The following is a 20,027-nucleotide window of genomic DNA, read 5'->3' as shown; positions in this document are numbered from 1 at the left end:
GTAGCCCGTTCACCAGCAGTGTCCCTGTGTGGACTGAATCATGTCAAGGGGAAATATTCCAACTTTTGGACAGAAAACTTCTGATGGCTGCCCCAGCTGAGGAGGCAGGGGGTGTGAGTTGGGTGAGGAACAGTTGAAGGAAATGTCCAGTTTCACACACTGCTATGCCTGTGGCGCAGCCCCTCACATTAGTTGAGTATGTTCTTCCAAAGCAATTCAGAGCTGGAGGTTTCCCTCTATGGGCTGTCGAGGCTGGTCTGCTTTACAGGCACAAGTAAGCATTTGCAAGCCCCTCCTTGTGCCTGTCTTCAGGCAGTTAATGGGGAAAACGTTCTCCTTCCCCCACCTCCACTCTCAAATTTTTAAGATGGAACAAATCAGTTATGTCTAAGGCTAGCAGCAAATGGATAATTTTAGCTCTGTGCATGAACTGCTGGGGGAGGGAAGCTTCTGTTGAAAAAAAAAAAACCCATCTGGGGACATCGTTAGTAGCAAAACGAAAAATTGCTGCGACCTACACAGGTTTTATTTTATGTCAAAGTGTCTTAAACTTTTTATTTCCCTCTGAAAAGTGGAAAAAAGGGCATCTCAAAACAAAGTTTTAGTGCTGAGAAATGCTGAAGCAATACCAACATTTAATCCCCTCCCCTTTTTTCTTATTCTAATGCTCATCTGCCATATTCAAGCTCAGTTTACAAACTGTGAGTATACGAACTCTTGCCATATTTTTATGGCTGTTTCTATTACGTGGGACACACCCCACCCCACCGCAAAACCCTTGCCTTACTCTAGATATGTGCTTTTTTAACAGATTGCTGCAATTTTAATTGCGGCAGGCACTACCCTTTGCCACATGTTCGTGAAATGTTTGCGATACAGTCGGTGCTCCGCTGCCGCGGGGCAGTCACAACCAGCCGCGGGCTTGGCGCGGCAGCCTCCATCCAGGGGCCTGTAAGCTCTGCTGGCCCGGGTTCACACCTGGACATCGCGCTCTTGTGCACAACTTGGCTGCTTTGTCTGGCAGCTCCCCGTGCCCCTGGGAATGCAGCAGCATGGGGTTCAAGCAGAGGTTTTTCTTTGTACCTGGCTGGTTTGACTGACCTCGTTTTTATGCTCTACTTGTACCGTGGCAGTCCCAGTAACTACTTTCCTGAATCCTCAGTGACTTTGTCCTGAGACAGCCTTAGCTGCAGTTCCTTTGAACACCTAGACAGCTTACCGAACGCGTGCTGGAGAATTTACTTACTTATCCTGTTTGACCAATAGAGGGCAGGGTGCCCCGGGCACCAGCTGACACGCAGCAACTTAAAAAAAATACAGGCCCGTTTCTTCCAGGTGTGCCTTTGGTGCATAAAACAATTGGTGTCTACAGGAACATTGCCAATTCTCTATACATGCAGTAAATCAAAGAAATAGCAGCATAATAAAAGTACGACGGGAAAATATGTCAGCAAACTGAAATAATTCCCTTTTTATTTCCAAATCCTCGCTATTTTCTCCCTCTCCAGCCCTTGTAGTGTGTCTGGGCTGGTCCAGACATAGCAGGTGCTTTTCCTCCTGTGCAGAGGGTGTCCAGGCCAAGGGCAGCTGCTGACCCTCAGTACAGGATGGGGGAAGCCAGGGGTTTATTTCCTTTTGCATAACGGGAAAAGCACCCATTAATCTACGCTTCTTTTTCTTTCTCGAAACAGCAGAGGCGGCGAGGCAAAGGGAACGAAGCTGTCTACCAGGTAGGCAAAGCATCCAGCACCTGCTCCCCTCATCTGTCGTCATGGCTTAACTGTAGCCTCCAGTTACATACCATCCCACTGCTAGCGATGCACGATGAAGCAGAGCTTTCAGAGCACCTTTCTGAGGATAGTTACTCACATTGAGGGCAAGGGCCACACTGCTGGTACTTTGTTAAGCCGGCTGCATGTTCTAAATACAACTGGCAGGAACACTTGTTTAGCTGCTCTCGTAGGAATCATTTCCACAGTCCTACATCTTGGGGAACCGCCTTTTGACTGACACAGATGACACATACGGTTCTGTCACTGAATTGTTTATTGCTTAAATGGAAACCTTCAGGCTGCCGAACAGCTGTTGTAACTCAAAGCATCGGTGGTTCAGCCCACCTCACCGCAAACTGGTCAGCACCTCCAGTCCCTTGGTGCACGGGGGGTTTCAGTGTTGCAAGGAGTCCCTCAATAAGGCCTGACTTGGACAGCCACACATAATTGTTCCAAAATGCATTTTACTTTCTGTAGAAGCCTGTACATTGTCACGGACATCTCAGAATGACAAAAATAAAATACGTATCTAAAAAGTTCTTCTGAGGCAGGACATGCCAGCGAGTTTTCCTGTAAGGAGGCTTAGTTGTAGCTCACGGTACCTTTCTTCAAAACCTGCTCTACTGCTGGGCATGGGTAGCTGATAAGAAGCACTGTCTTCTCAGTGTACTGGGTGTGCCACTGAATATTCATGGCAGAGTGAAGGGTAGCTAGAAGCTTTACAAGCAGGCGCCATGTGTCTTACTAAGTCCCAGATACCTCTGCTCTGGCAGCCCCCTGGACTGACCTGCGGCTCCGCTGCATCTTCTACTGCCCCGCTCTGGGAGCAGTCGGTTCCAGGGCTGCAGCAGGGATCTGCAGCTCAGGCATTACAGCTGACTTAGCCCCAGCAGCGCAGGCCGGCAGCGGAACGACTGCTGTGTAGCCGGAAGGGTGTGAGGGGATGCTTGCCGGGGTTCACAGCCATCGGAAGCCCGGCTGCCAACTGACTTGGGGTTGCATCTGGCTTCCCTTCCAAATTACAGAGGAGAAATCCAGAGAAAAAAGTTCACGATTTGATGTCTGTTCTTTTAGTTAGCAGACAAAGTTCACTCTAGCATCAGTTAGCTCTTAATAGTCAATAACATGCAAGCAAAGTGTACTCTAAATATCTGCATAACCAGTTAGGCTGAGTTGCTGTAGCTGCACATTCATAACAGTTATTCAGCGTGCATCTTGCCTTCAGGTAAGTGACAACTACTGATGCCATACAAGGACCAAGGAAACACTCATGAGTAAAAAAACCTCTGTAGGAAAAAAAAAAAAAGACTCTGAATGATGCTCCTGAGTGCCTGCCATCCTATTCCCGAGCAGACAGCATGGGAGAACCACGCACTTGCGCTGGTGCCTCACCCGATTTTCTCTTTTTCAGGGACTCAGCACGGCGACCAAGGACACTTACGATGCTCTCCAAATGCAGCCTTTGCCCCCCCGCTAAGCTGGAGTCGTGGAGGGGATGGGCAAGGGTGAGAGATGCCCACCTGCTTTGGGAAGGAGGGGAGGGAAGGCCTTTTTCATCCAAAACAAGCACTGGGTATTTTCTCAGTGCAACAACCTACTTTGGTTGGTGCGCAGAGGGAATGTCTGGACTTGGTCAGTCCCCTTTCCTCTTGAATCATGTAACTGCAAGCTTCAGCTATTAAAATGTACATATCTGTAAAGTTGTTTCCGGTAATAGTGGTTATTAGGCCAATTTCAGTAAGATTTATGTTGTGGGACCAGACCACACCTGCTAACACAGCTCTTCCCGTAGCTCTTCCTTTCCTTCCAGGGGTATCAAGGCCTGTAACTATGGTTGCGCTGCATTTAAAGAACTTGTAAAGATAGGGCTGTAGTTATCTCTTGTAGTATTTATCTTTAGACTATTTGACACAGGCCAGCTAAACTTTTTGCTTTAAATTTACCTTTCAAAAACTGCTTCACCGGGGGATGACTTTTTTTCTTTAATTGTATATCGATGTGACGCTACTGTAGTGAAGGACAGAGGCCAAACGCCAGCTTTTCAGTACAAAGAAAACGAGCACTAAGCTCCAACAAAAAATCGAGCAGTGGCATTGCCACTCATCCAGCACCCGGGGCGAAAGGAGAGCCAGGTAACCTGCATAAGAGGCTTCTCAGAAGGCGGAAGAGAGCCTGGAGGCTGGACTCTGATAAAGAGGGGAGTACCGGAAAAGTCAGGAAAACTCCCCCTGGAGAAACCCGTTGGGCTGAAACCTGCCCCCTCACATCAGCAACATCTACAACCATCCCTGCAAAAGAGGCTCCCCTTTTAAGGGTTGGCATGGTAATTCTAATGTCAGAAACAAGACTTCTGGGCAACAGAAACTAAACAAAAAACAATGCAAATGCAGTTTCCAAACCAGTCTATCACCAGGTTACCTTTAAAAGACGATGCAGGTTATTATTCCAAAGACATACTAATTCAGTAATGTAACGCGTTTTTGATGAATTAATAAAGTTAGCGCCAAAGACCTGTGTGTGCGTGTGCGCGGTGACCAGCTGTCGCGAAGGGGTGATTTAGGTCACTTAAGAAATCACTGGCAAAGGTGTTAGCCAAAGCGGGTTTAAGATGATGTTCTGAAAGTGCGACTTAACAAAGTTCGATGGCAAGGTTCACTCTATTGATTACTGCATGGAAGAAATATACAAGGGAAAATTGAGTTACACTCGAGTTAGAATGATTCACAGTTAGAATAATTCAGACTGGGGCTGCAAAAGGGTAAGGAGGACCCCCCATTGAGTCACAAAGTTCCAAGGAGACCCCCATGCTTTCCAAACTCCTTATGGAGCTTAGGTGCAGCTAGGTCCAATCTTAGTCTTGGACTTGGACAACAGTTTATGTCTAGGGGACTGTACAGGCAAAGTTTATGCGAAGTTTCATTTGCATCAATTCAGCGTGCAAAGTTACCATACAACGAGGTTATGTGCGATGTTGGTCACTTACCAAAGATCTGCTGTTGGTAAAAGGTGTCTCTGCCCCAAGGAGCAACCTTGAGCGGCGTCCCAGCTCATGGGGAGGTCACCGCCACGCTGCCTAGCAGGGACAGCTCAGCGACGGCTCTCCAAGGCTGTCATATTTATGGGATAAAGTGGTTGGCTCGCAGTCAAATTACAGGTGATGGAAAAGGTGCGCAAGGTGTCCTTGTACCCACAGCTTCCTTTGCTCCTTTATAAATGAGCCCTGGAAAAGCCACCTGCCATTGATGCGTCAGTCGCAGCATCGCTGTTCCGAGCTCATATGCACCGATGCTCACAGTGCCACTTGGCTCCTTTGTGGTTTTTTAAGAGAACAGATTGAAACTAGAGGTCACAGCCTGGCTACAGCTCAGGCCTTCACCTCTTCCAGAGCCTGCACCAAACCGCCGCCGACCTGGTCAAGGGGTCGAGCCACCTGTCATGACAGCTGTGGGAATAGTACAAGCTCTTAAGCCAAGTGACTTACAAGACCATGCAATGCAGCCTGTAGGCAACGCAGGAAGGACGAAATCCACCCAGCAAAATAAAGGGCATTTCAACTTGGATCGACCAGTTCATTCCACCAGTCCCGACAGAGGGAGCAGAGCTAAGGCAAGACTGTGGGACCAAGAGCTGCCTCTGCAGGCACTGCCCCGATGAGGTTGTGTGTTCATTTCGTAAGGGACTGGGTGAGCAGCAGAAAAACATGCTCCAATTGCTGCTACACAAATTAGAAGGCTGTGCCTAACTTCTTAAGCAGCACAACTGTACCGCAGTAGGCGCTCGTAGCTTTGGAAGAATATTTCAGAGACACTAAATTAGTGCAAAAAAGAAGTAACCTGAGCCACCCCACGCATGGCAATGAATGTTTCTTGCAAAGAATTTCCTAGATCCCTTACTGTTCTTCCACAACAACAGGAAAAATCCGAGAGAATCGGCTGATACCTCAAACAGCTGAGCTGAAAACTACAGTAAGGTTGCTACGGCAAAGCACTCCTGTTCTTCATGCAAGAACAAAGAGTACTGAAAATATCTTTGGCTTTTTTTTAAAATCACAATAACCATATTTGCAAGATGAAGAAGTCAAAAGTGTTGGCAGCCACAAAATACCAACCACTAAACAATGGGGAAGAAATTCTTAGGAAAAAATATCACCTTTATGCTCTTTATATATAAATGGATCTTGATTTCAACAAGCATCCCATGCTTGTTTTGGGGACACACCACAGGTGTGAGCCGAGTCTTCTCTTTGCCTTCAGGAGGCAACTGAAGCTGGTTTTTCTTTTAGGCGAGGAGTTGATAATACAGAAGTAGAACAAAAGCTTCGAGCGGAGCGCAAAAAACCCTGGGCTCGCCTCCATTTTGATCAGACAAAGAGCACGGAAGAACAATCTCCTGGCCCAGGTTGATGCACCGGGGGAAGGGGAATGAGCCTTCCCCGACACATTTTAAAAACTACAAACAAGCACATACATGTTAAAACACTTGGAAAATGGTTTAATGATGTTTACAACAGAAATGAACTGTACAATTACAGTAAGTTTAATATATATAAAAAATTACAGCAGACAAATGCATCTACACAAAATCTACCTTTTCATTCTGATTTACTGTAATCTACACAATCTCTCAATGCCTACAGCTATCTGTAGGCAACCACTGGGAAAATAATAATAATAATAATTAATAATAATAATAATAATAATAATAAAGGACATCTTTAAAGAGACAGCATTTCGCCTTCCTCCTCACCCCTAGTGTGATCAGCAAGGTTTTGAAATGTGTGGGACTCTCACATTTCAGTCTCAAGAAAAGCTTGGGTTGCATTTGGGTAGGGGCACTCCCACATGGCCCTCGATTTCAAGTGTTCCGCTGACCTGACGCGTCTAAATGCGGTATATGAGGGAGGGCAAGAGAAAAAAATCCTCCCAGCCAGTGTAAGCAGGCACCTGCACAGAGTAGCGAAACCATTAAGACTGAAAACTTCTCTTACTCAGAAATGAAGCAAAAAGGGACTGCCCAGGCGCTACAGCCATTCACAAATCATCGTCTCTTTGAAGACTATTGCCGGATTCAGAAGAAAGGGCTTGTTTTTCAACTCCCGGTTCTTTGTACACAGGGTTGGCTTTCAAACTACCGGGTTAAGTCTTTTTTTTTTTTTAAAAAAAATTTAAGCTACTTCCTCTTTGGCCCATCCCTTAAAAGCAGTGAAAACCCCTTTACGCTGAGAAAGGACCTCAGGCCAACGGGGCAAAAAAAAAGAACATGCTGTCTCTTTAAAAAGAAAGAAAGAATCCCAGTTGGGAGCGGCCGTCAGTGAAAATGCGATCCAAATTGGCGGTCTGGTGGAAATTCCTCATGGAATATTATGTACAGTTTAAAAACCCTTAGTTGCCGGGTTTTTTTATTTATTTATGAACACCTAGGCAGTGAAAACTGTTATGTTAATACATACATAGACACACCCAAAACATACAAAAATACTATTATTTCAAACTACTAAGAATAGGACAAGTTCAGTTATCTCCATGCTATGACTTTAAGAGCATTACACTGAAACAAACAAGAATTTAAACGACAATTTTTTAATATCCCAGAAATATACCAAAATATACATCTAAGCTTTGGAATTACTGAGGTTAGACTAATGCAAGTGCTGGGTAATCGTACTTAATACACAAGTCTAAGGTTCTGCAGGAAAGAAATTATCTTTGGTATCTGCATCAGGCTAATAATATTAACATTTGGATTTTGCTTTGGGATAGAGCTTGTATGACCCTAGAACCAAACACCCCCCAATCAACTGAGATTAAAAAGATCCATGTAAAAAGTTCCTCCATTTGCAATCCCCCCCCCAAAAGTTAAAAAGTCACAGGCATCTACCTAGCATAAAAGGTTGAGAAATACAATGCATAGTTGCACAGTGGTGCTGCAAAAGTAAAAGAAATCTAGAAAAAAAGGAACTAGAGGAGAAATGAAAAGCTGCTTCTTCTTCTTTCAGGGATTCCTCACAACAGGACAGCCTCTTCCAAGCAGTGACGGGGGGAGGGGGGAAGCTCAGAAGTGCACCTCAGCGTGTATTAATCAACATCACCCAGCCCCCAGAGGGTTAAAGCACCCAGCAGAGCAGCCAATCCTGCACCCAAGTCTTCAGCTCCTCAACCCACCTGCGAAGCCCCCTGGCCGCCCCCTCCCAGCGCCTGCGCCCCGGGTTTCGCCCCGGGGCAGCAAGTCTGTTCTCAGGGGCGGCCGAGGTTTGGAGGCCGGGCCCGAGGCAGCGCCCCCTCGCCTGGGGCAGCCCCTGGGGCTGGGGCCAGAGCCCGGGCTGGCCCCCCCAGGCTGGCAGCTGGCGGAGACCCTCGCCCCGGCCCGGCCAGCCTCACAGATGGGCTTGGTGATGAAGACGCCCTTTGTCTTTGGTTTGTTTGTTTGTTTTGAGTTTATACAATCATTAGGAAATCTTTGGTTTTGGCTGGAAATTTTAAAAGAACAAAACAAAACAAAGAAACCGCCCCCTCCCGACTTATAGCAGCCACCGTGACCTGACAAAGCTTCTCTTTCCCATGGGGGTAGGGGAACTACATTCAAATAAAGATGGACCGGGTTAAGGATGCAGCTTCTGGCCAGGCTGGGGAGCGGGGAAGGGATACAGGATTGTCAAATAATAAAGAAGAAAATTAAATATTTTGAGATTTCTTTCTTTTTTTTCTTTTTCTCTTTTTCTCTTTTTTTTTTTTTTTTGGTCATGTTAAAAAGTGAGTAGCGTGTACGCAGCGCTGGGCTGAGAGCGCCTCCGGGCCCTGGAGTTCAGCACAGCCCCGGGGCAGCTGCCCCGGGGTGGGGAAAGGCAGCGCAGGCGGCCCTTTTCCACAGAGAGTGGAGGGGAGGGGGGTGGATATTCACAGACTAATCAAGAGGACCCCTTGTAACCAAAGGAAATAAGATAAGATTGCAATTTGCCCTCACTTTGCAGTAGCTTTTAAGCAGCGACATTCAGAGGCGTTGGGGGGTCACTCCCCAGGTTGCAGGTCACGGGGTGCTATAGGCCAGAGTTCAGTGTTAATCAAAGGAAGGAGGGCAGACTTGGCAACTCTGTAGGGTTTGGAGAAAGTTAAAGCAAGTTACTCAGTTACGAGTTAGAAATGAGGTATACGACAGCTCCTGTACCTGTGGCGGATAAACACCCCACACCTACTCACACCTAGCCTTAGATACTACCACAGAGGAAGGAAATGGAACAACGGCACTGGCGGAGACGAAGAAGCTACTGCCCGGGTCCTTCCCACAGACCTCTGGCAAGCGAGGCGCCCCACAGGGACCAGCGCTGCTCCAGACCTCTTCAAAGCACCCTTGGGCGGCTCTGGAGCCATCCCGGCCCTTCTTCCCTGTTGCACGGGGAGGCCCAGTCCAGCTCCCCAGGAAGCCGCGGGGAGCAGTGCTGATCGCCAAGTCTTTTGCGTCGCGTTTTCCCCTCGGACTCGCTCGGGTGCAGGGAGCACCAGGGTCACAGAGGCCAACACGGGGAGAGTGAACGGGGGAAGAACTAAAGGTTTTGTCTCAACTGCCTTGTTCTCAGGACACTGTCACGGGTGCTCTCGTTCCTAAATTGTTTCTCAAGGGGGTTGTGCGATCTCTACAACTCACCCCTTGGCATGCCACTTCCAGTGTCTTAAGATTCCTTCTGTTTCAGATTTCTATAGCGCCGCAACACGCCAGCTTCGTCCGCACACAACGTTAGCACATTCAGGGAATAGGGCCTAAGTAGCTGCTGCTACAAAATTCGGCAAAGGCAGGATGAATCCTGAAGCGGGGCCTACAGCAGATAAGAGAATTTTGGGAGGAAAGGGGAAGCTAACCTGGTAAATTAAGTATCTTACGGTTTCACGTAAAGCTCTGCCGGGGAACATTCACCAGCAGATTGACACAGTTTTAAGACAGATCAGCATTTTGGTCTGAGCTACTTGACAATGTCCTGTTTGGTAGAGAGATGAAATAAGGCAGAGGGGGTATGTTCCAGTTCTGGGGCTGAGCCTCAGCAGCACTAAGGAACACCAAAGGGTATCATCTTCCCTCGCCTCCCACAAGCTGTTTCATTTCCTTCCTCAGATTTGTTTTCCTTAAAGCACACCTTGTTTTCCACTTCTTTTGTTCCAAGTGCTCTTTTCTTTGAGAAGTCATTTCTTCAATATCCCTATTACCTATCTATAAATCTAACTAGCTCTTTGAAAAGTCACACAATATTAATACCACTTTTACATAATGTCAGAACAACAATTCTATTAGTAAAGCTTTCAGTGAAGTTCTGCAACCCGATTGGCGTCCGGAGGAAGAGTAGCTGGACAACCCACCTCTCCCCCGCCCTCCCTCCCTTTCTTCACAAGAGCTCACCAAGTTCACCGATAAAACAGCTCAGCCCAATAGCACGATACATGAACATGTACAAGGCTACTTTGGGGAGCAAAGAAAGGAGTCTTCAAGGTCCCTCCCTTAAGAGAAAGACCATACGCAAAAGCTGTTGAACAGACTCTGACCTTGGACTACACTGCTTCCACATTTGAAGGAAAGAAACAGTTTTCCCTGACTGTATCCCAACATCGGCCTAAGACCTGCAGCACTGGGCAAGCCCCACGCACCGTTTGTCTTCACAGAGCCAAAGCAACTCTGTGCAGAAAAGGTGGGAGCACCCACAAGAGATGAGGTCCTTACAGAAAGGGACACTGACCCAAAGCTCAACAAACACCCCACGCAGCTTCTCCTCTTACCCGCTCTGAGAACAGCAGAGCTGACAACTTATCAGTGCCTTTGGTTCTCTACGAGGCCACTGGGAATTCTCCCACCCCAGTGGAGTCGAGCTCCTTTAGAAACCCACCTCTCCCGACCACTGCACATAGCCAGGCGCACACGCTTGCGCACACACGCACTCGCACACACCCCACGCACACCCGTCCCCTCTCCCCCAACTCCATCGGCCTTGAAGGGAAACGAGAAGGGAGCTTTGGGGTCCAGACAGAGGGGGCTGCAACACCCTCCCAAGGCAATAACCACTCGCTCGTCTGCTACTCCCACCGCAACACCAAGACATATGCCAGGAGGACGACCCACTCCCTCGCCAACAACCCCTCGAAGCTCCTCCACCACGACTGTCTCACAGTATTTCAACCCTTTCCGGCATACAGCCAGGTGGTGGGAGGAACAGGTTAGCTTTCACTTCTCAGTTTGGTTTTTTCTTTCATAGTTTTTGGTCTAGACAGGATTAGCATTGCTATTAGAAAAGGAAGTGTTTAAAAAGTTTTCCACCTACGATCAAGCACTACAAGCCCTACATTCAGTAACAAGACAAGGGGGATAAAAGGAACCTGTTTCACTTTTGCTCTCCCAGATAGATTAAGATGCGACAACCATTCTTCTCCCTCCCTGAAGTTAACCACAACAGACCCAGTTCAGCTCTGGCGCAACTCAACTAACTGAAACGGATTTACACCACCTAGGTTGATTCTAACCCAGTACAGCCATCTTCTTTCCCCTGAGCCTCGCGGACAGGCGTTGCCTCATCTTTAGATCCCAGCGAAGGGCAAGGAAAGGCCAAGAGGGAGGGGAGCGTGCGCACACTCGCAAGGACCCTGAACAGCAACCCAATCAGTAACCTGCATGCCACCACGTGCTGTGCCGCAGATTAGACCACAGATAAACCAACCAAACAACAATCCCAAACCCAGGAGCGACAAAATGTTTCCTTTGGCAAGACAGATACAAGGAAAAAAATTCATGAGCAAACATTTTCCTTCTAACACAGTCAACCCCCTTCTCTGCCCCCAACATCCACCCACCCCCTCCCAACCCTATAAAGTTGTAACCTATAAACAGGATCTCAAATACATACAGCATAATCATGTTTATCAATCATAATAAACATCAGTTCAACTAAACTCTACAGCTAGAATTATCTCCACTATTTATAAAGTTTGCTTTTCTCTTCTGATTTTTTCAGTTTAAAACCAGTTCTGCGACAATGCTAAGCTATGCTGAGGTATTTTATGAAGGTGCCAGAAGCCAGCTGCTACCCACAAGTATTGTTCTCAGAGCTGTATGGTGCTACCTTTCGCTGGGGGAAGGCAGGGGAAGGAACGAGGAGGGAGAGGGGAGGAGGGAGGGGAGGATGGAGGAAGGGGACCCAGATTTTTCCAGTTACAGACAGTTCTTAGCAGGGTATCGGAGACAGAGCTAAAAGCAGCCCCAAGACGAAGTCCAGTAGTTGCTTTGGTTTTAGGAATTTGGTCAGAAAAGAAGTACCTGGTATGTTCTACATCCTGAACTTACTTGTCTACTCAACTAAGAGGTGTCTTTTCCCTTCTCCCACAGTTAAATTATTTGTAGGTCCAGTGCAAGCTTCCTGACGCCCTTCTAACAGCACCCCACGGGGGTAAAAGCTCAGAGCACGTACCCACTAAGAGTGTCCTGGGAGAAGCGGCAGACAGATCCAGTGAAGACAGATAAGGCAAAAACAGATCAAGTTCTTTTTCATGCATTACTCTGTGTGTTTCTCTGGGAAGATATGCAAGTACAAGAATTGCCTCTTTCCATCATCCCAAAAGCACTGAAAGTAATGGTGCTGACATACAGGGAACCAGGTACTGTTTCAGATCATGGAGCAAAAGATACGAACATTTTGAGAAACTGCAAACCGTGAGTCAATAACCTTAGGACAAAGCCTCCTCCGCCAAAAATCTTTGAAGTATTTTAGGGGTCTCCCTGCCGGAAAGAAGAGAAAGACTCATGGGCAGATTTAACAACTGGAAAGAGCAGAACCTCTGCAAGGTATGTATCTTGAATTCTGTATCGCTACAGTATTTTGGGAAAGGAGGAAGAAGTAAAAAGAGGTATTGGTTGCAAAAATATAGAGGAATTTGAGTTGGCTATGTGAGGACTGACGACAAACACAGCGGGGGGCAACAGGTTAGCTTGCTCCTTTGGTAACACTCCACCCTAGGCCACAGTTGGGTGGACATCCAACAGGTACACCCAGGCCCTGTGGATAAATGTCATTTAGCCGTTTCAGGTAGAACAGGAATAGGGACTCCTAATAAAGTTAGCACAGCAATAAATTGATCTACATTTTAAACTTCTTGTTAAAACAAGTATGAAAGTTTGGACCAGACGCGCTATTTTGTCTGTCCCCAAACACTCTAATGACCATGAGAAGCCACTTGTCTCTCTACGGCAATTTTGTAAAGTAAATTTTTATCTAAGAAAATATCAACTGATATTTAAGGTAAATCAGAAGATGTTTTGGTTTAGTATCTGTGGAATGGTTCCAGCTGTAACATGTGTTCTGCTCTATAACCAAGAAAGAGGGAATTTCTGTTTTAAAGCATGTTGCTCTGCAGGAATGTGTGCAGAGCTAGGGGAATTAACACTGCTGCCTCCTTCAGTAACTCAACTGCAGAAAAGTGTGATGAGCCAAAGCACGCCACAAGGTGTGCTTACTGAGGTGACATTTAAACATTAGAACGAATCAAAACATTAGGTTATAGTTCCAAGAGAAGGAAAAAAAGGAAATTTTCTATTACTTGCACAATCGTTGGCGTGGATACGCGCTGAGAATTTTCTCTAATGTATTTTGCTAACAGCCATTCTCTTACTGCCCCCTGAGTAAAACTGCTTAGTTCCATGCTGCTCTTTTATTTTTAAAAAGGAATTAAGGATCCTAAAAGATTTTGGCAAGATACCAAAAGATCCAAAGCATTAAATTTTTGTCTACATTTAATGCTCACTCTAAAGTATGTAGAATTAAAATAAGAGAAGAGGTAAAAGGAGAGGCAGTGGATTGCTCTTGCTCAAATGAAAAGCTATGATACTATGAGAGAAAATTTGTTCTCGCGCGTTAAGATCAGCATAGCTTCTTCGCTCAGTGTTGGCATCTCTCTCATTAACCTAAAAGGTGCAACAAATCACAAGCTGTAACTCCAAATACATCAGGAGCTATACAGTTTTCACGGAAAATCTCTTTGTCAGCCTGTTCATTTAAAGAAAAAAATTCAAACTTGAAGCTTCTGATGTCCTAAAAGGTCTATAATTCAAGCCATCAGAATATCTTAATCTTAATTCTTAAGATTAAGATTAATTCTTAATTCTTCCTCTTAATGTTCTGGCACTTTAGTTTTCTCTTACAAGAGAACCTCACCAGCAATCAAACAAAATACTGAGCAACAGCAGCAGCACATTCCTACATGAAGATCCAACTAACTTTCAAGTGTGTTCTCCTTGCTGGTTCAGCCAAGCACAGATTTCCAATTCCCGGTAAAGTGACTTTTTCAATCCAATTTAACTTGTGTTTCAACAACTGTTTACTGAAGCAGAGGATCTTAAGAAGTAGCGGAACAATGATGTGTCATCACAAGTTACCCAAAGGAAAACATAAAACTGAAGTAACACTAGCCTATGGGCTGCAAAAACAACTCTCTCAAAAATCAGGTACTCGTGCACGTAACCAGCATGGTATCTCCCCCAAAATTTCTTGAGTGCCTGCACATACACACCATCTCAGAGCCACATGATAAAATGTACTTAGACTAACGCGTACTGCACACTAACTCAGAAACAAAATAAATCCTCTTAAGGAGATTTAAATAGACAGATGTGACTCTCGAAAGCAGCCATATCTGCGTAGTCTCTACAAGCTGTTCATGAGTCATTCTACGATGACTACAGTGGGTGCATTCTGAGGAGATCAAGCGTGCTAAAGCCAAACTGGAATACATTTTCCTACCATCAGAAAAAAAAAATCATCACCAGCCTACACCATCCCATCCTGAAGCCATTTTCTAAATTGTTCTTCCAGACCTTCAGGGCATATCTGTACTTGGGTCTCTGTAAATCTCTTGCTCTTTGAGCTAACTGTCCTTGGCTATAATCAAGAGTTTTTCACCTTCTCTTTTCCTATGTCCTTCGGCCTGCTTGCAAACATGAAAAGCAACCCACACATCTTTAAATACAGGGACATGGAGCTCGGAAAAAGAAATGCTATTATCCTTTTCTAACTCGCTACGTAATTCCTTCTGGTCCTGGCGGACAAATCAATACAGGAGGAAATGTACCAGCATACAGCTAGAACACTGTCTCGAAATGAACATTTGCACAGAAACTCTTCCCTTAGAAAGCTTAGTAAGGATTTCAGACTGTGAACACAGAACAGCAAATAATCTCTGCTCCACATACGAAGCCACTGATACTGGAATCAGAGATACAACTTTGTGTCACTGGAGGGGAAAAAAAATCAAATTTGTCTGCTAAATAAGTGTCCTGGGTCTGTCAGCAAGTTTGTGACCATGCACGTCCCAGTGTCTATTGGGACAATAATTCTCCATTTTCAACACTCAAGAACTCAGACCATGATCAGATTTCCTAGGTCTGTATACAATTGCTACCGTCTCTTTTCAGGCGCATCAAATTCTGTCGTCAGCATGATTATGATTTAAAAAAGAAACTTCTGCCAAATTCTAGCTCATGATCTCATATTCCTTTCAAGCTCTCTAGCGTATGCACTCTAACTAGGCAGATGTGCACCCGTTGCCAACCTGATTTCCATCTTTCACCTAAACACTGGAGGTAGCCAGCATCCATGAGAGTGTTTTACTGCTAGGGATGAAAAGAAGGCTCCAGGAGCGACAGTCATCGGCAAGTTTTAGGACAAGGAATCAGAGCATACTGGTGATAGATGCCATGGGATATGTGCTGTTTGGGTATTATGTCAGCTTCTGCAACCAAAACCAAGCCCTTTCTGGATATGTGGCTACTCCAAGTTTCCAGTTTCTCTCAGAAAAAGACTTGCTAAGAAATTCCCTGGAATCTGGGCCCCAGAGAGGGTGATGGGGTAGAGAGGAGAAGGGTAAGGGGGTATAAGGTGCTCACACCAAAGCCATGTGACCAATGCAAAGGTAGTCAGGAAAAAAAGCAGATTTTTATAATAAATAAACCATCCAAGCTGCATTAGTGTTCCAGATATGTACTCAACAAGACCCTCTCCCAACCACAAATCAGCAAGAATGGGACATGAAAACTCATTCAGATGGCTAATGGCACAGTCTCTTTGAACTGTGAAGAGAGGATTTTACGCTGATTTAAGGCCCACCTTTCTTTGTGTTTCCTAGATATATGCAAGGACCATGGCCCCCCACCCCACCACAGAACCCTTAGGGAGTAGAGGATACATCGGAGAAAAGACCGATAGTATCCCCCCCCTTTGACAAAAAAAGCTTCCTGATAAATCGTATTTTTGCACAGACGTGAAAGTAAGCCGGAACTTTCAGAGTCGGGAATGAACGTTACAGCTGCAGTATTCCCCACCCTCTTACTTCACGGAACAGAAGTCCCAGGGACTTGCATTCCTGTGGTAGAAACTGTTGTCCGTGCTATGGCCTCCAGACCAACATAGTGGGTACCAGCATCTCCTCTTCTACTTCTTCCCTACCACCCTGAAGCTCACCCTACTATACCTCTTACTGCGGGCCATTTCCATTTTTGCAGTATTATTCATAGCCCTGAAAGTATCCTGCACAGCCTGAAGTCATAGAGACACATCAAAAATACTTAGATTTATCCATACTGGTGGGATGAGGGTGGGACCTGTTGGATTAACAATCCCCTGACATTGCCATTCTATTTACACATCAAACGAAAACAAATTAAAATCAAGTTAAGAGTCTGCCCCAAGGATAACACAAATTACCAACCAACCAAAAAAAAAAAAAAAAAAAAAAAGATTAAAAACAAGCAGCAACTTTTATATAAAATTAATAAAAACAAAAGACAAATGAAAAAGAAATTGTCAGTAGCATCTATCGCCTCTCTGCATCTGAACTGCACTTATACAAACTAGTCCATTAGTACAGCAGCTTGCTAGAAATTGACTTTGGTTCAAGCTTAGTTTTAAAAAAATAAAACATAAAAAAAATCAAAAACACATTAGAAACGGTGGACGGACATTTGTTAGTTTCCCTGCTTGCAGTTCACTAGTTTTGAAGTTTTAGGGATAATTGGTTTAAATATTCAGTAAAACAGGAAGGTGGAGAGTTAGAGATGAACAGAGCAAAAACACGGTGGTGGGGGGAGAGATAAGGGGTTCTGCCACTTGAGTGCAAACACAAATCGCACATGCTCAGGTTGCAAACCAAAGCATATGTAGAGTTTAAAGTTGCTGCCTTCTGGATCTTGGACGAGAAGCTCCAGGATCCCCCTGAATCATCAATAAAATGAACATAGCTGCATCAGCTCGTTATTTTAGGACACTCCGGTGACAAAAGAAAAGGGGGTGGGGGGAAAGGGACTCTTCTAATACCTTCGGTAGCTAAAAGTAATTTGGTTTTATACACATGGCAGAAACCTTTAAATCCATCAGGAATGGAAATTTCAAAGTGAACTGCATTGCAGTGATCCAGTCTTTTTAAAAATCTTTTTTTTTTTTTGGTTCAGATACTAGATTGTATATTTAAGAATATACAGATCTAACTTCTGTACAGTTTGTTACTCTTCCTCATCCACGTAAATATCCTTTGCTACATGGATCAGAATCAACCTTGAAAAGATCGTTACAGTGGCAGGCAAGCCCTGACCAGAGCTCTGGTCAGAGGCGCTTATTGCCATTTTTACATAGCTAGCAGCATCACAGCTCAGAGACTACATAAGATCACCCAGGAATGTGCAAAGCCCCAGAGCCAGCTCTATCGTGTTGGCATAAACGACGGCAACTTCTGCTCTCATATTTTTGGCTTCTATGTTTTGCAGTCAGAAGCACTCTTTCACTAGAAAGTTTTTCTAAATGCAATGTTGGAAGCATCAGAATTAATGGAAAAGGAATATTGCTATGAACAGGGAGAATCTGACCTTTTGAAATCCTGTCCCAATCTACCCAGCGGAAATCGAGGACTGTAAATGCTGCTCTACATACTGCCAATTAGCTTGGGTACCTTGACATTTTTTAAGTATTTGTGTGTGCTCTTAAGAGCAAAAGCAAGTCGACAGAAGAGCCATCGGTATGTCACACAATCTAGACTCAGGAGGTCAAATCCCACTCTCTCTGAAGTAAAAAGGAACCACGCGCACACAACTCAGAGCAGAATTTGGCCTTTTTGTCTAAATAATTGAGAGAAGGAGAACCGCAGTTCGGAACTAATTCCTACCTCTGCTTAAACAGCATAGGCCAGCCTGGAAGTTTGCACACAATGATCTCTACTGCTACACTGAGCTTCCTGCGCAAATGATGAACATAAACTCTTCTGACCCCTACAAGTAACCATTAGACAAATTCAAGGATGAGGAAACTGTTCAGAACGTTCCCAGAAGATTCGGACAGGAAGTCTATTTGTGCTCCATCTTCCTCTCCACCCTCCCGCCCTCCCCCCATGGTGTGGGAGCTCGCTGAAAATAATCCAGGAGCAAAAGACAAACGCGTCCAAACTATATATATAAAAATAATAATAATAATAATAATCATAATAATAATAGAGATACACCAGTAATACAGGCCTGCCTAAATTGTACCAGTTAAGAAAGGAACCCCCAACGCGATTGATACGATTATAAACACCTTGTATGACATAATGGCCTGTACAACAGACCTATAAAATGATAATTAAAAAAAGAAAGATATTTAGACCGAAAAGAAACGAGAAATCCCCTTCCTATGTCTGAGTTGATAACCCACCTTAACTTGTCATTGTGACTGCTGGAAATGATAAGTAGTCCTTTTACTTTTTTTGTGGTTTTTTTTTTTTGTGTGTTTTTTTGTTTTTTGTTTTTTTTTTTTACATTTTTGGTTAGAAAGTTCTCCGATCCATGAAGCGATCCTGAAAAGACAGTGTTTATTATAAAATTAGGCAAATGTCTGTCCCAGCTTTAAATCCTTCCTGTTTTGCTTTTGTTTTTTATATTTTTCCTTCTCTCCCTTGTCCCCAGCAACACGGCGAGAGGATGCCCATCACATTTTCAGTTTATAAACCCCGCTGGCAGCCAATCCCACCGCACAGTGAAACAGGCTGCTGGCAGCACAGCTCAGCCCGGCTCACTGTGCCTTGGAGGCAGTAGTGGTGGTGGACGTGGCCCCGCTCGCAGAGGCCACCGTGAGGAGAGAGTTCTGGATGGACTCGGCTGAGGTGGAGGTGGCATGAAGGCTGGCGACTGGTCCAGAGGCCCCTGCGGAGGCTGCAGCTGCAGAGACCAAGCTAACCGGGTTGCTGGTGAGCAGAGAAAGGTTCTGAGGGTTCAGGAACAGAGGGGCAGTTACGATGTTAGGCGTACCTCCAGCATTGGCAAACACCAAGTTTCCAGTTGCATCCAGTGATGTTATTGGAAGAGAGCCACCAGATGCAAGTGCTAAAAAAGGGAAGATTGAGCAAGGAGGAGATAGCATTAGCAGTACACAACAAGGCAAAATGTGCCTGAAAGCAAACGGTCTCTGCATTTTCCCTTCTCTGATATGTGTGCTCTCTACACCACTAACAACAGTCACCTCATTGTTGCTTGTTTTTAAAAGAAGCACACGCATTATAAGGAGTAGACAAGACCTTGCAGATACTAAAATGCCTCTGTTGCCTGCTTGTAAACTAATTCTATCATTACTTTCTTCAGCTCTTTCAGCGCAGTACTGGTCTATATTTCCTGCTGCAGAAACTGTACGCTCAGGCAACCTGCACTGGAAAGGGTTGAGATGAGCATTCACATGAAATGACAGCTATCACAAGATGAAGAAGGTCATGTAACCTTGAGCATAACATTTTAAATGTTGACGTACAACCACAGTTACAACTCACTCTCACCGGTCTACAGGGTTCAGTCTGCCTTAGATTATGATCGCCTAAATTTCTCTCTGACACGTTACAGAAATGGTTCTTTCTTGTACCCTGGAAACAAAATTTGTTAAGCTAGTTTAGAGGATATTTGAATACCTAGGTTAGCTAGCTCTTTAGGCACTTGCATGATCCGCGTTTTAGAGATGACACACTATGAACTGAGAACAACTGCTGCTAAAGTCAGTGGAAACTTCTGGCTGCATGGCGCTTCCAAAATAAATCTTTACTCCTCTGAATAAGGATTTACTGATTTGAAGTTCTACATAGGGAGTTCAGGAGGTAGATTATTTGTTGTGGATTCTTTTTAAATACACAGGAGGACAAGAATTCAGGACCAAGCCTTGCTCAGAACTGCCCCCCTGACAGACCTCAAAACAGCGCAACTCTGCTCAAGCTTAAGCCAGAAGAGCTACAAAAA

At 45.1% G+C, this 20,027-nt stretch overlaps 2 protein-coding genes across 10 annotated transcripts in view; one reads left to right on the top strand and one right to left on the bottom strand.

The window, feature by feature from the left end:
* The window catches only part of CD247 (CD247 molecule), a 57,503-nt gene extending 52,839 nt beyond the window's left edge, over window positions 1-4,664 (top strand). Inside the window, exons 7-8 of one of the 2 annotated variants that reach the window (XM_075103091.1) lie at window positions 1,695-1,730; window positions 3,184-4,664. In XM_075103091.1, the coding sequence (XP_074959192.1) occupies window positions 1,695-1,730; window positions 3,184-3,249 (102 nt within the window). In that variant the 3' untranslated portion in view covers window positions 3,250-4,664. Of the gene's footprint in view, window positions 1-1,691; window positions 1,731-3,183 lie in introns of both variants that reach the window. The other variant, XM_075103083.1, reaches the window with a different exon arrangement.
* A 1,578-nt stretch (window positions 4,665-6,242) lies between these two features.
* POU2F1 (POU class 2 homeobox 1) overlaps window positions 6,243-20,027 on the bottom strand; it is a 121,767-nt gene continuing 107,982 nt past the window's right edge. For all 8 annotated transcript variants that reach the window (XM_075103049.1, XM_075103058.1, XM_075103076.1 and 5 more), the window contains one exon: window positions 6,243-19,133. In XM_075103049.1, the coding sequence (XP_074959150.1) occupies window positions 18,823-19,133 (311 nt within the window). In that variant the 3' untranslated portion in view covers window positions 6,243-18,822. The remainder of the gene's footprint in view (window positions 19,134-20,027) is intronic.

Source organism: Phalacrocorax aristotelis, chromosome 1 (assembly GCF_949628215.1).
Source record: "Phalacrocorax aristotelis chromosome 1, bGulAri2.1, whole genome shotgun sequence".
Taxonomy (NCBI): Eukaryota; Metazoa; Chordata; class Aves; order Suliformes; family Phalacrocoracidae; genus Phalacrocorax; species Phalacrocorax aristotelis.
This window is presented reverse-complemented; position numbering and strand designations above follow the sequence as displayed.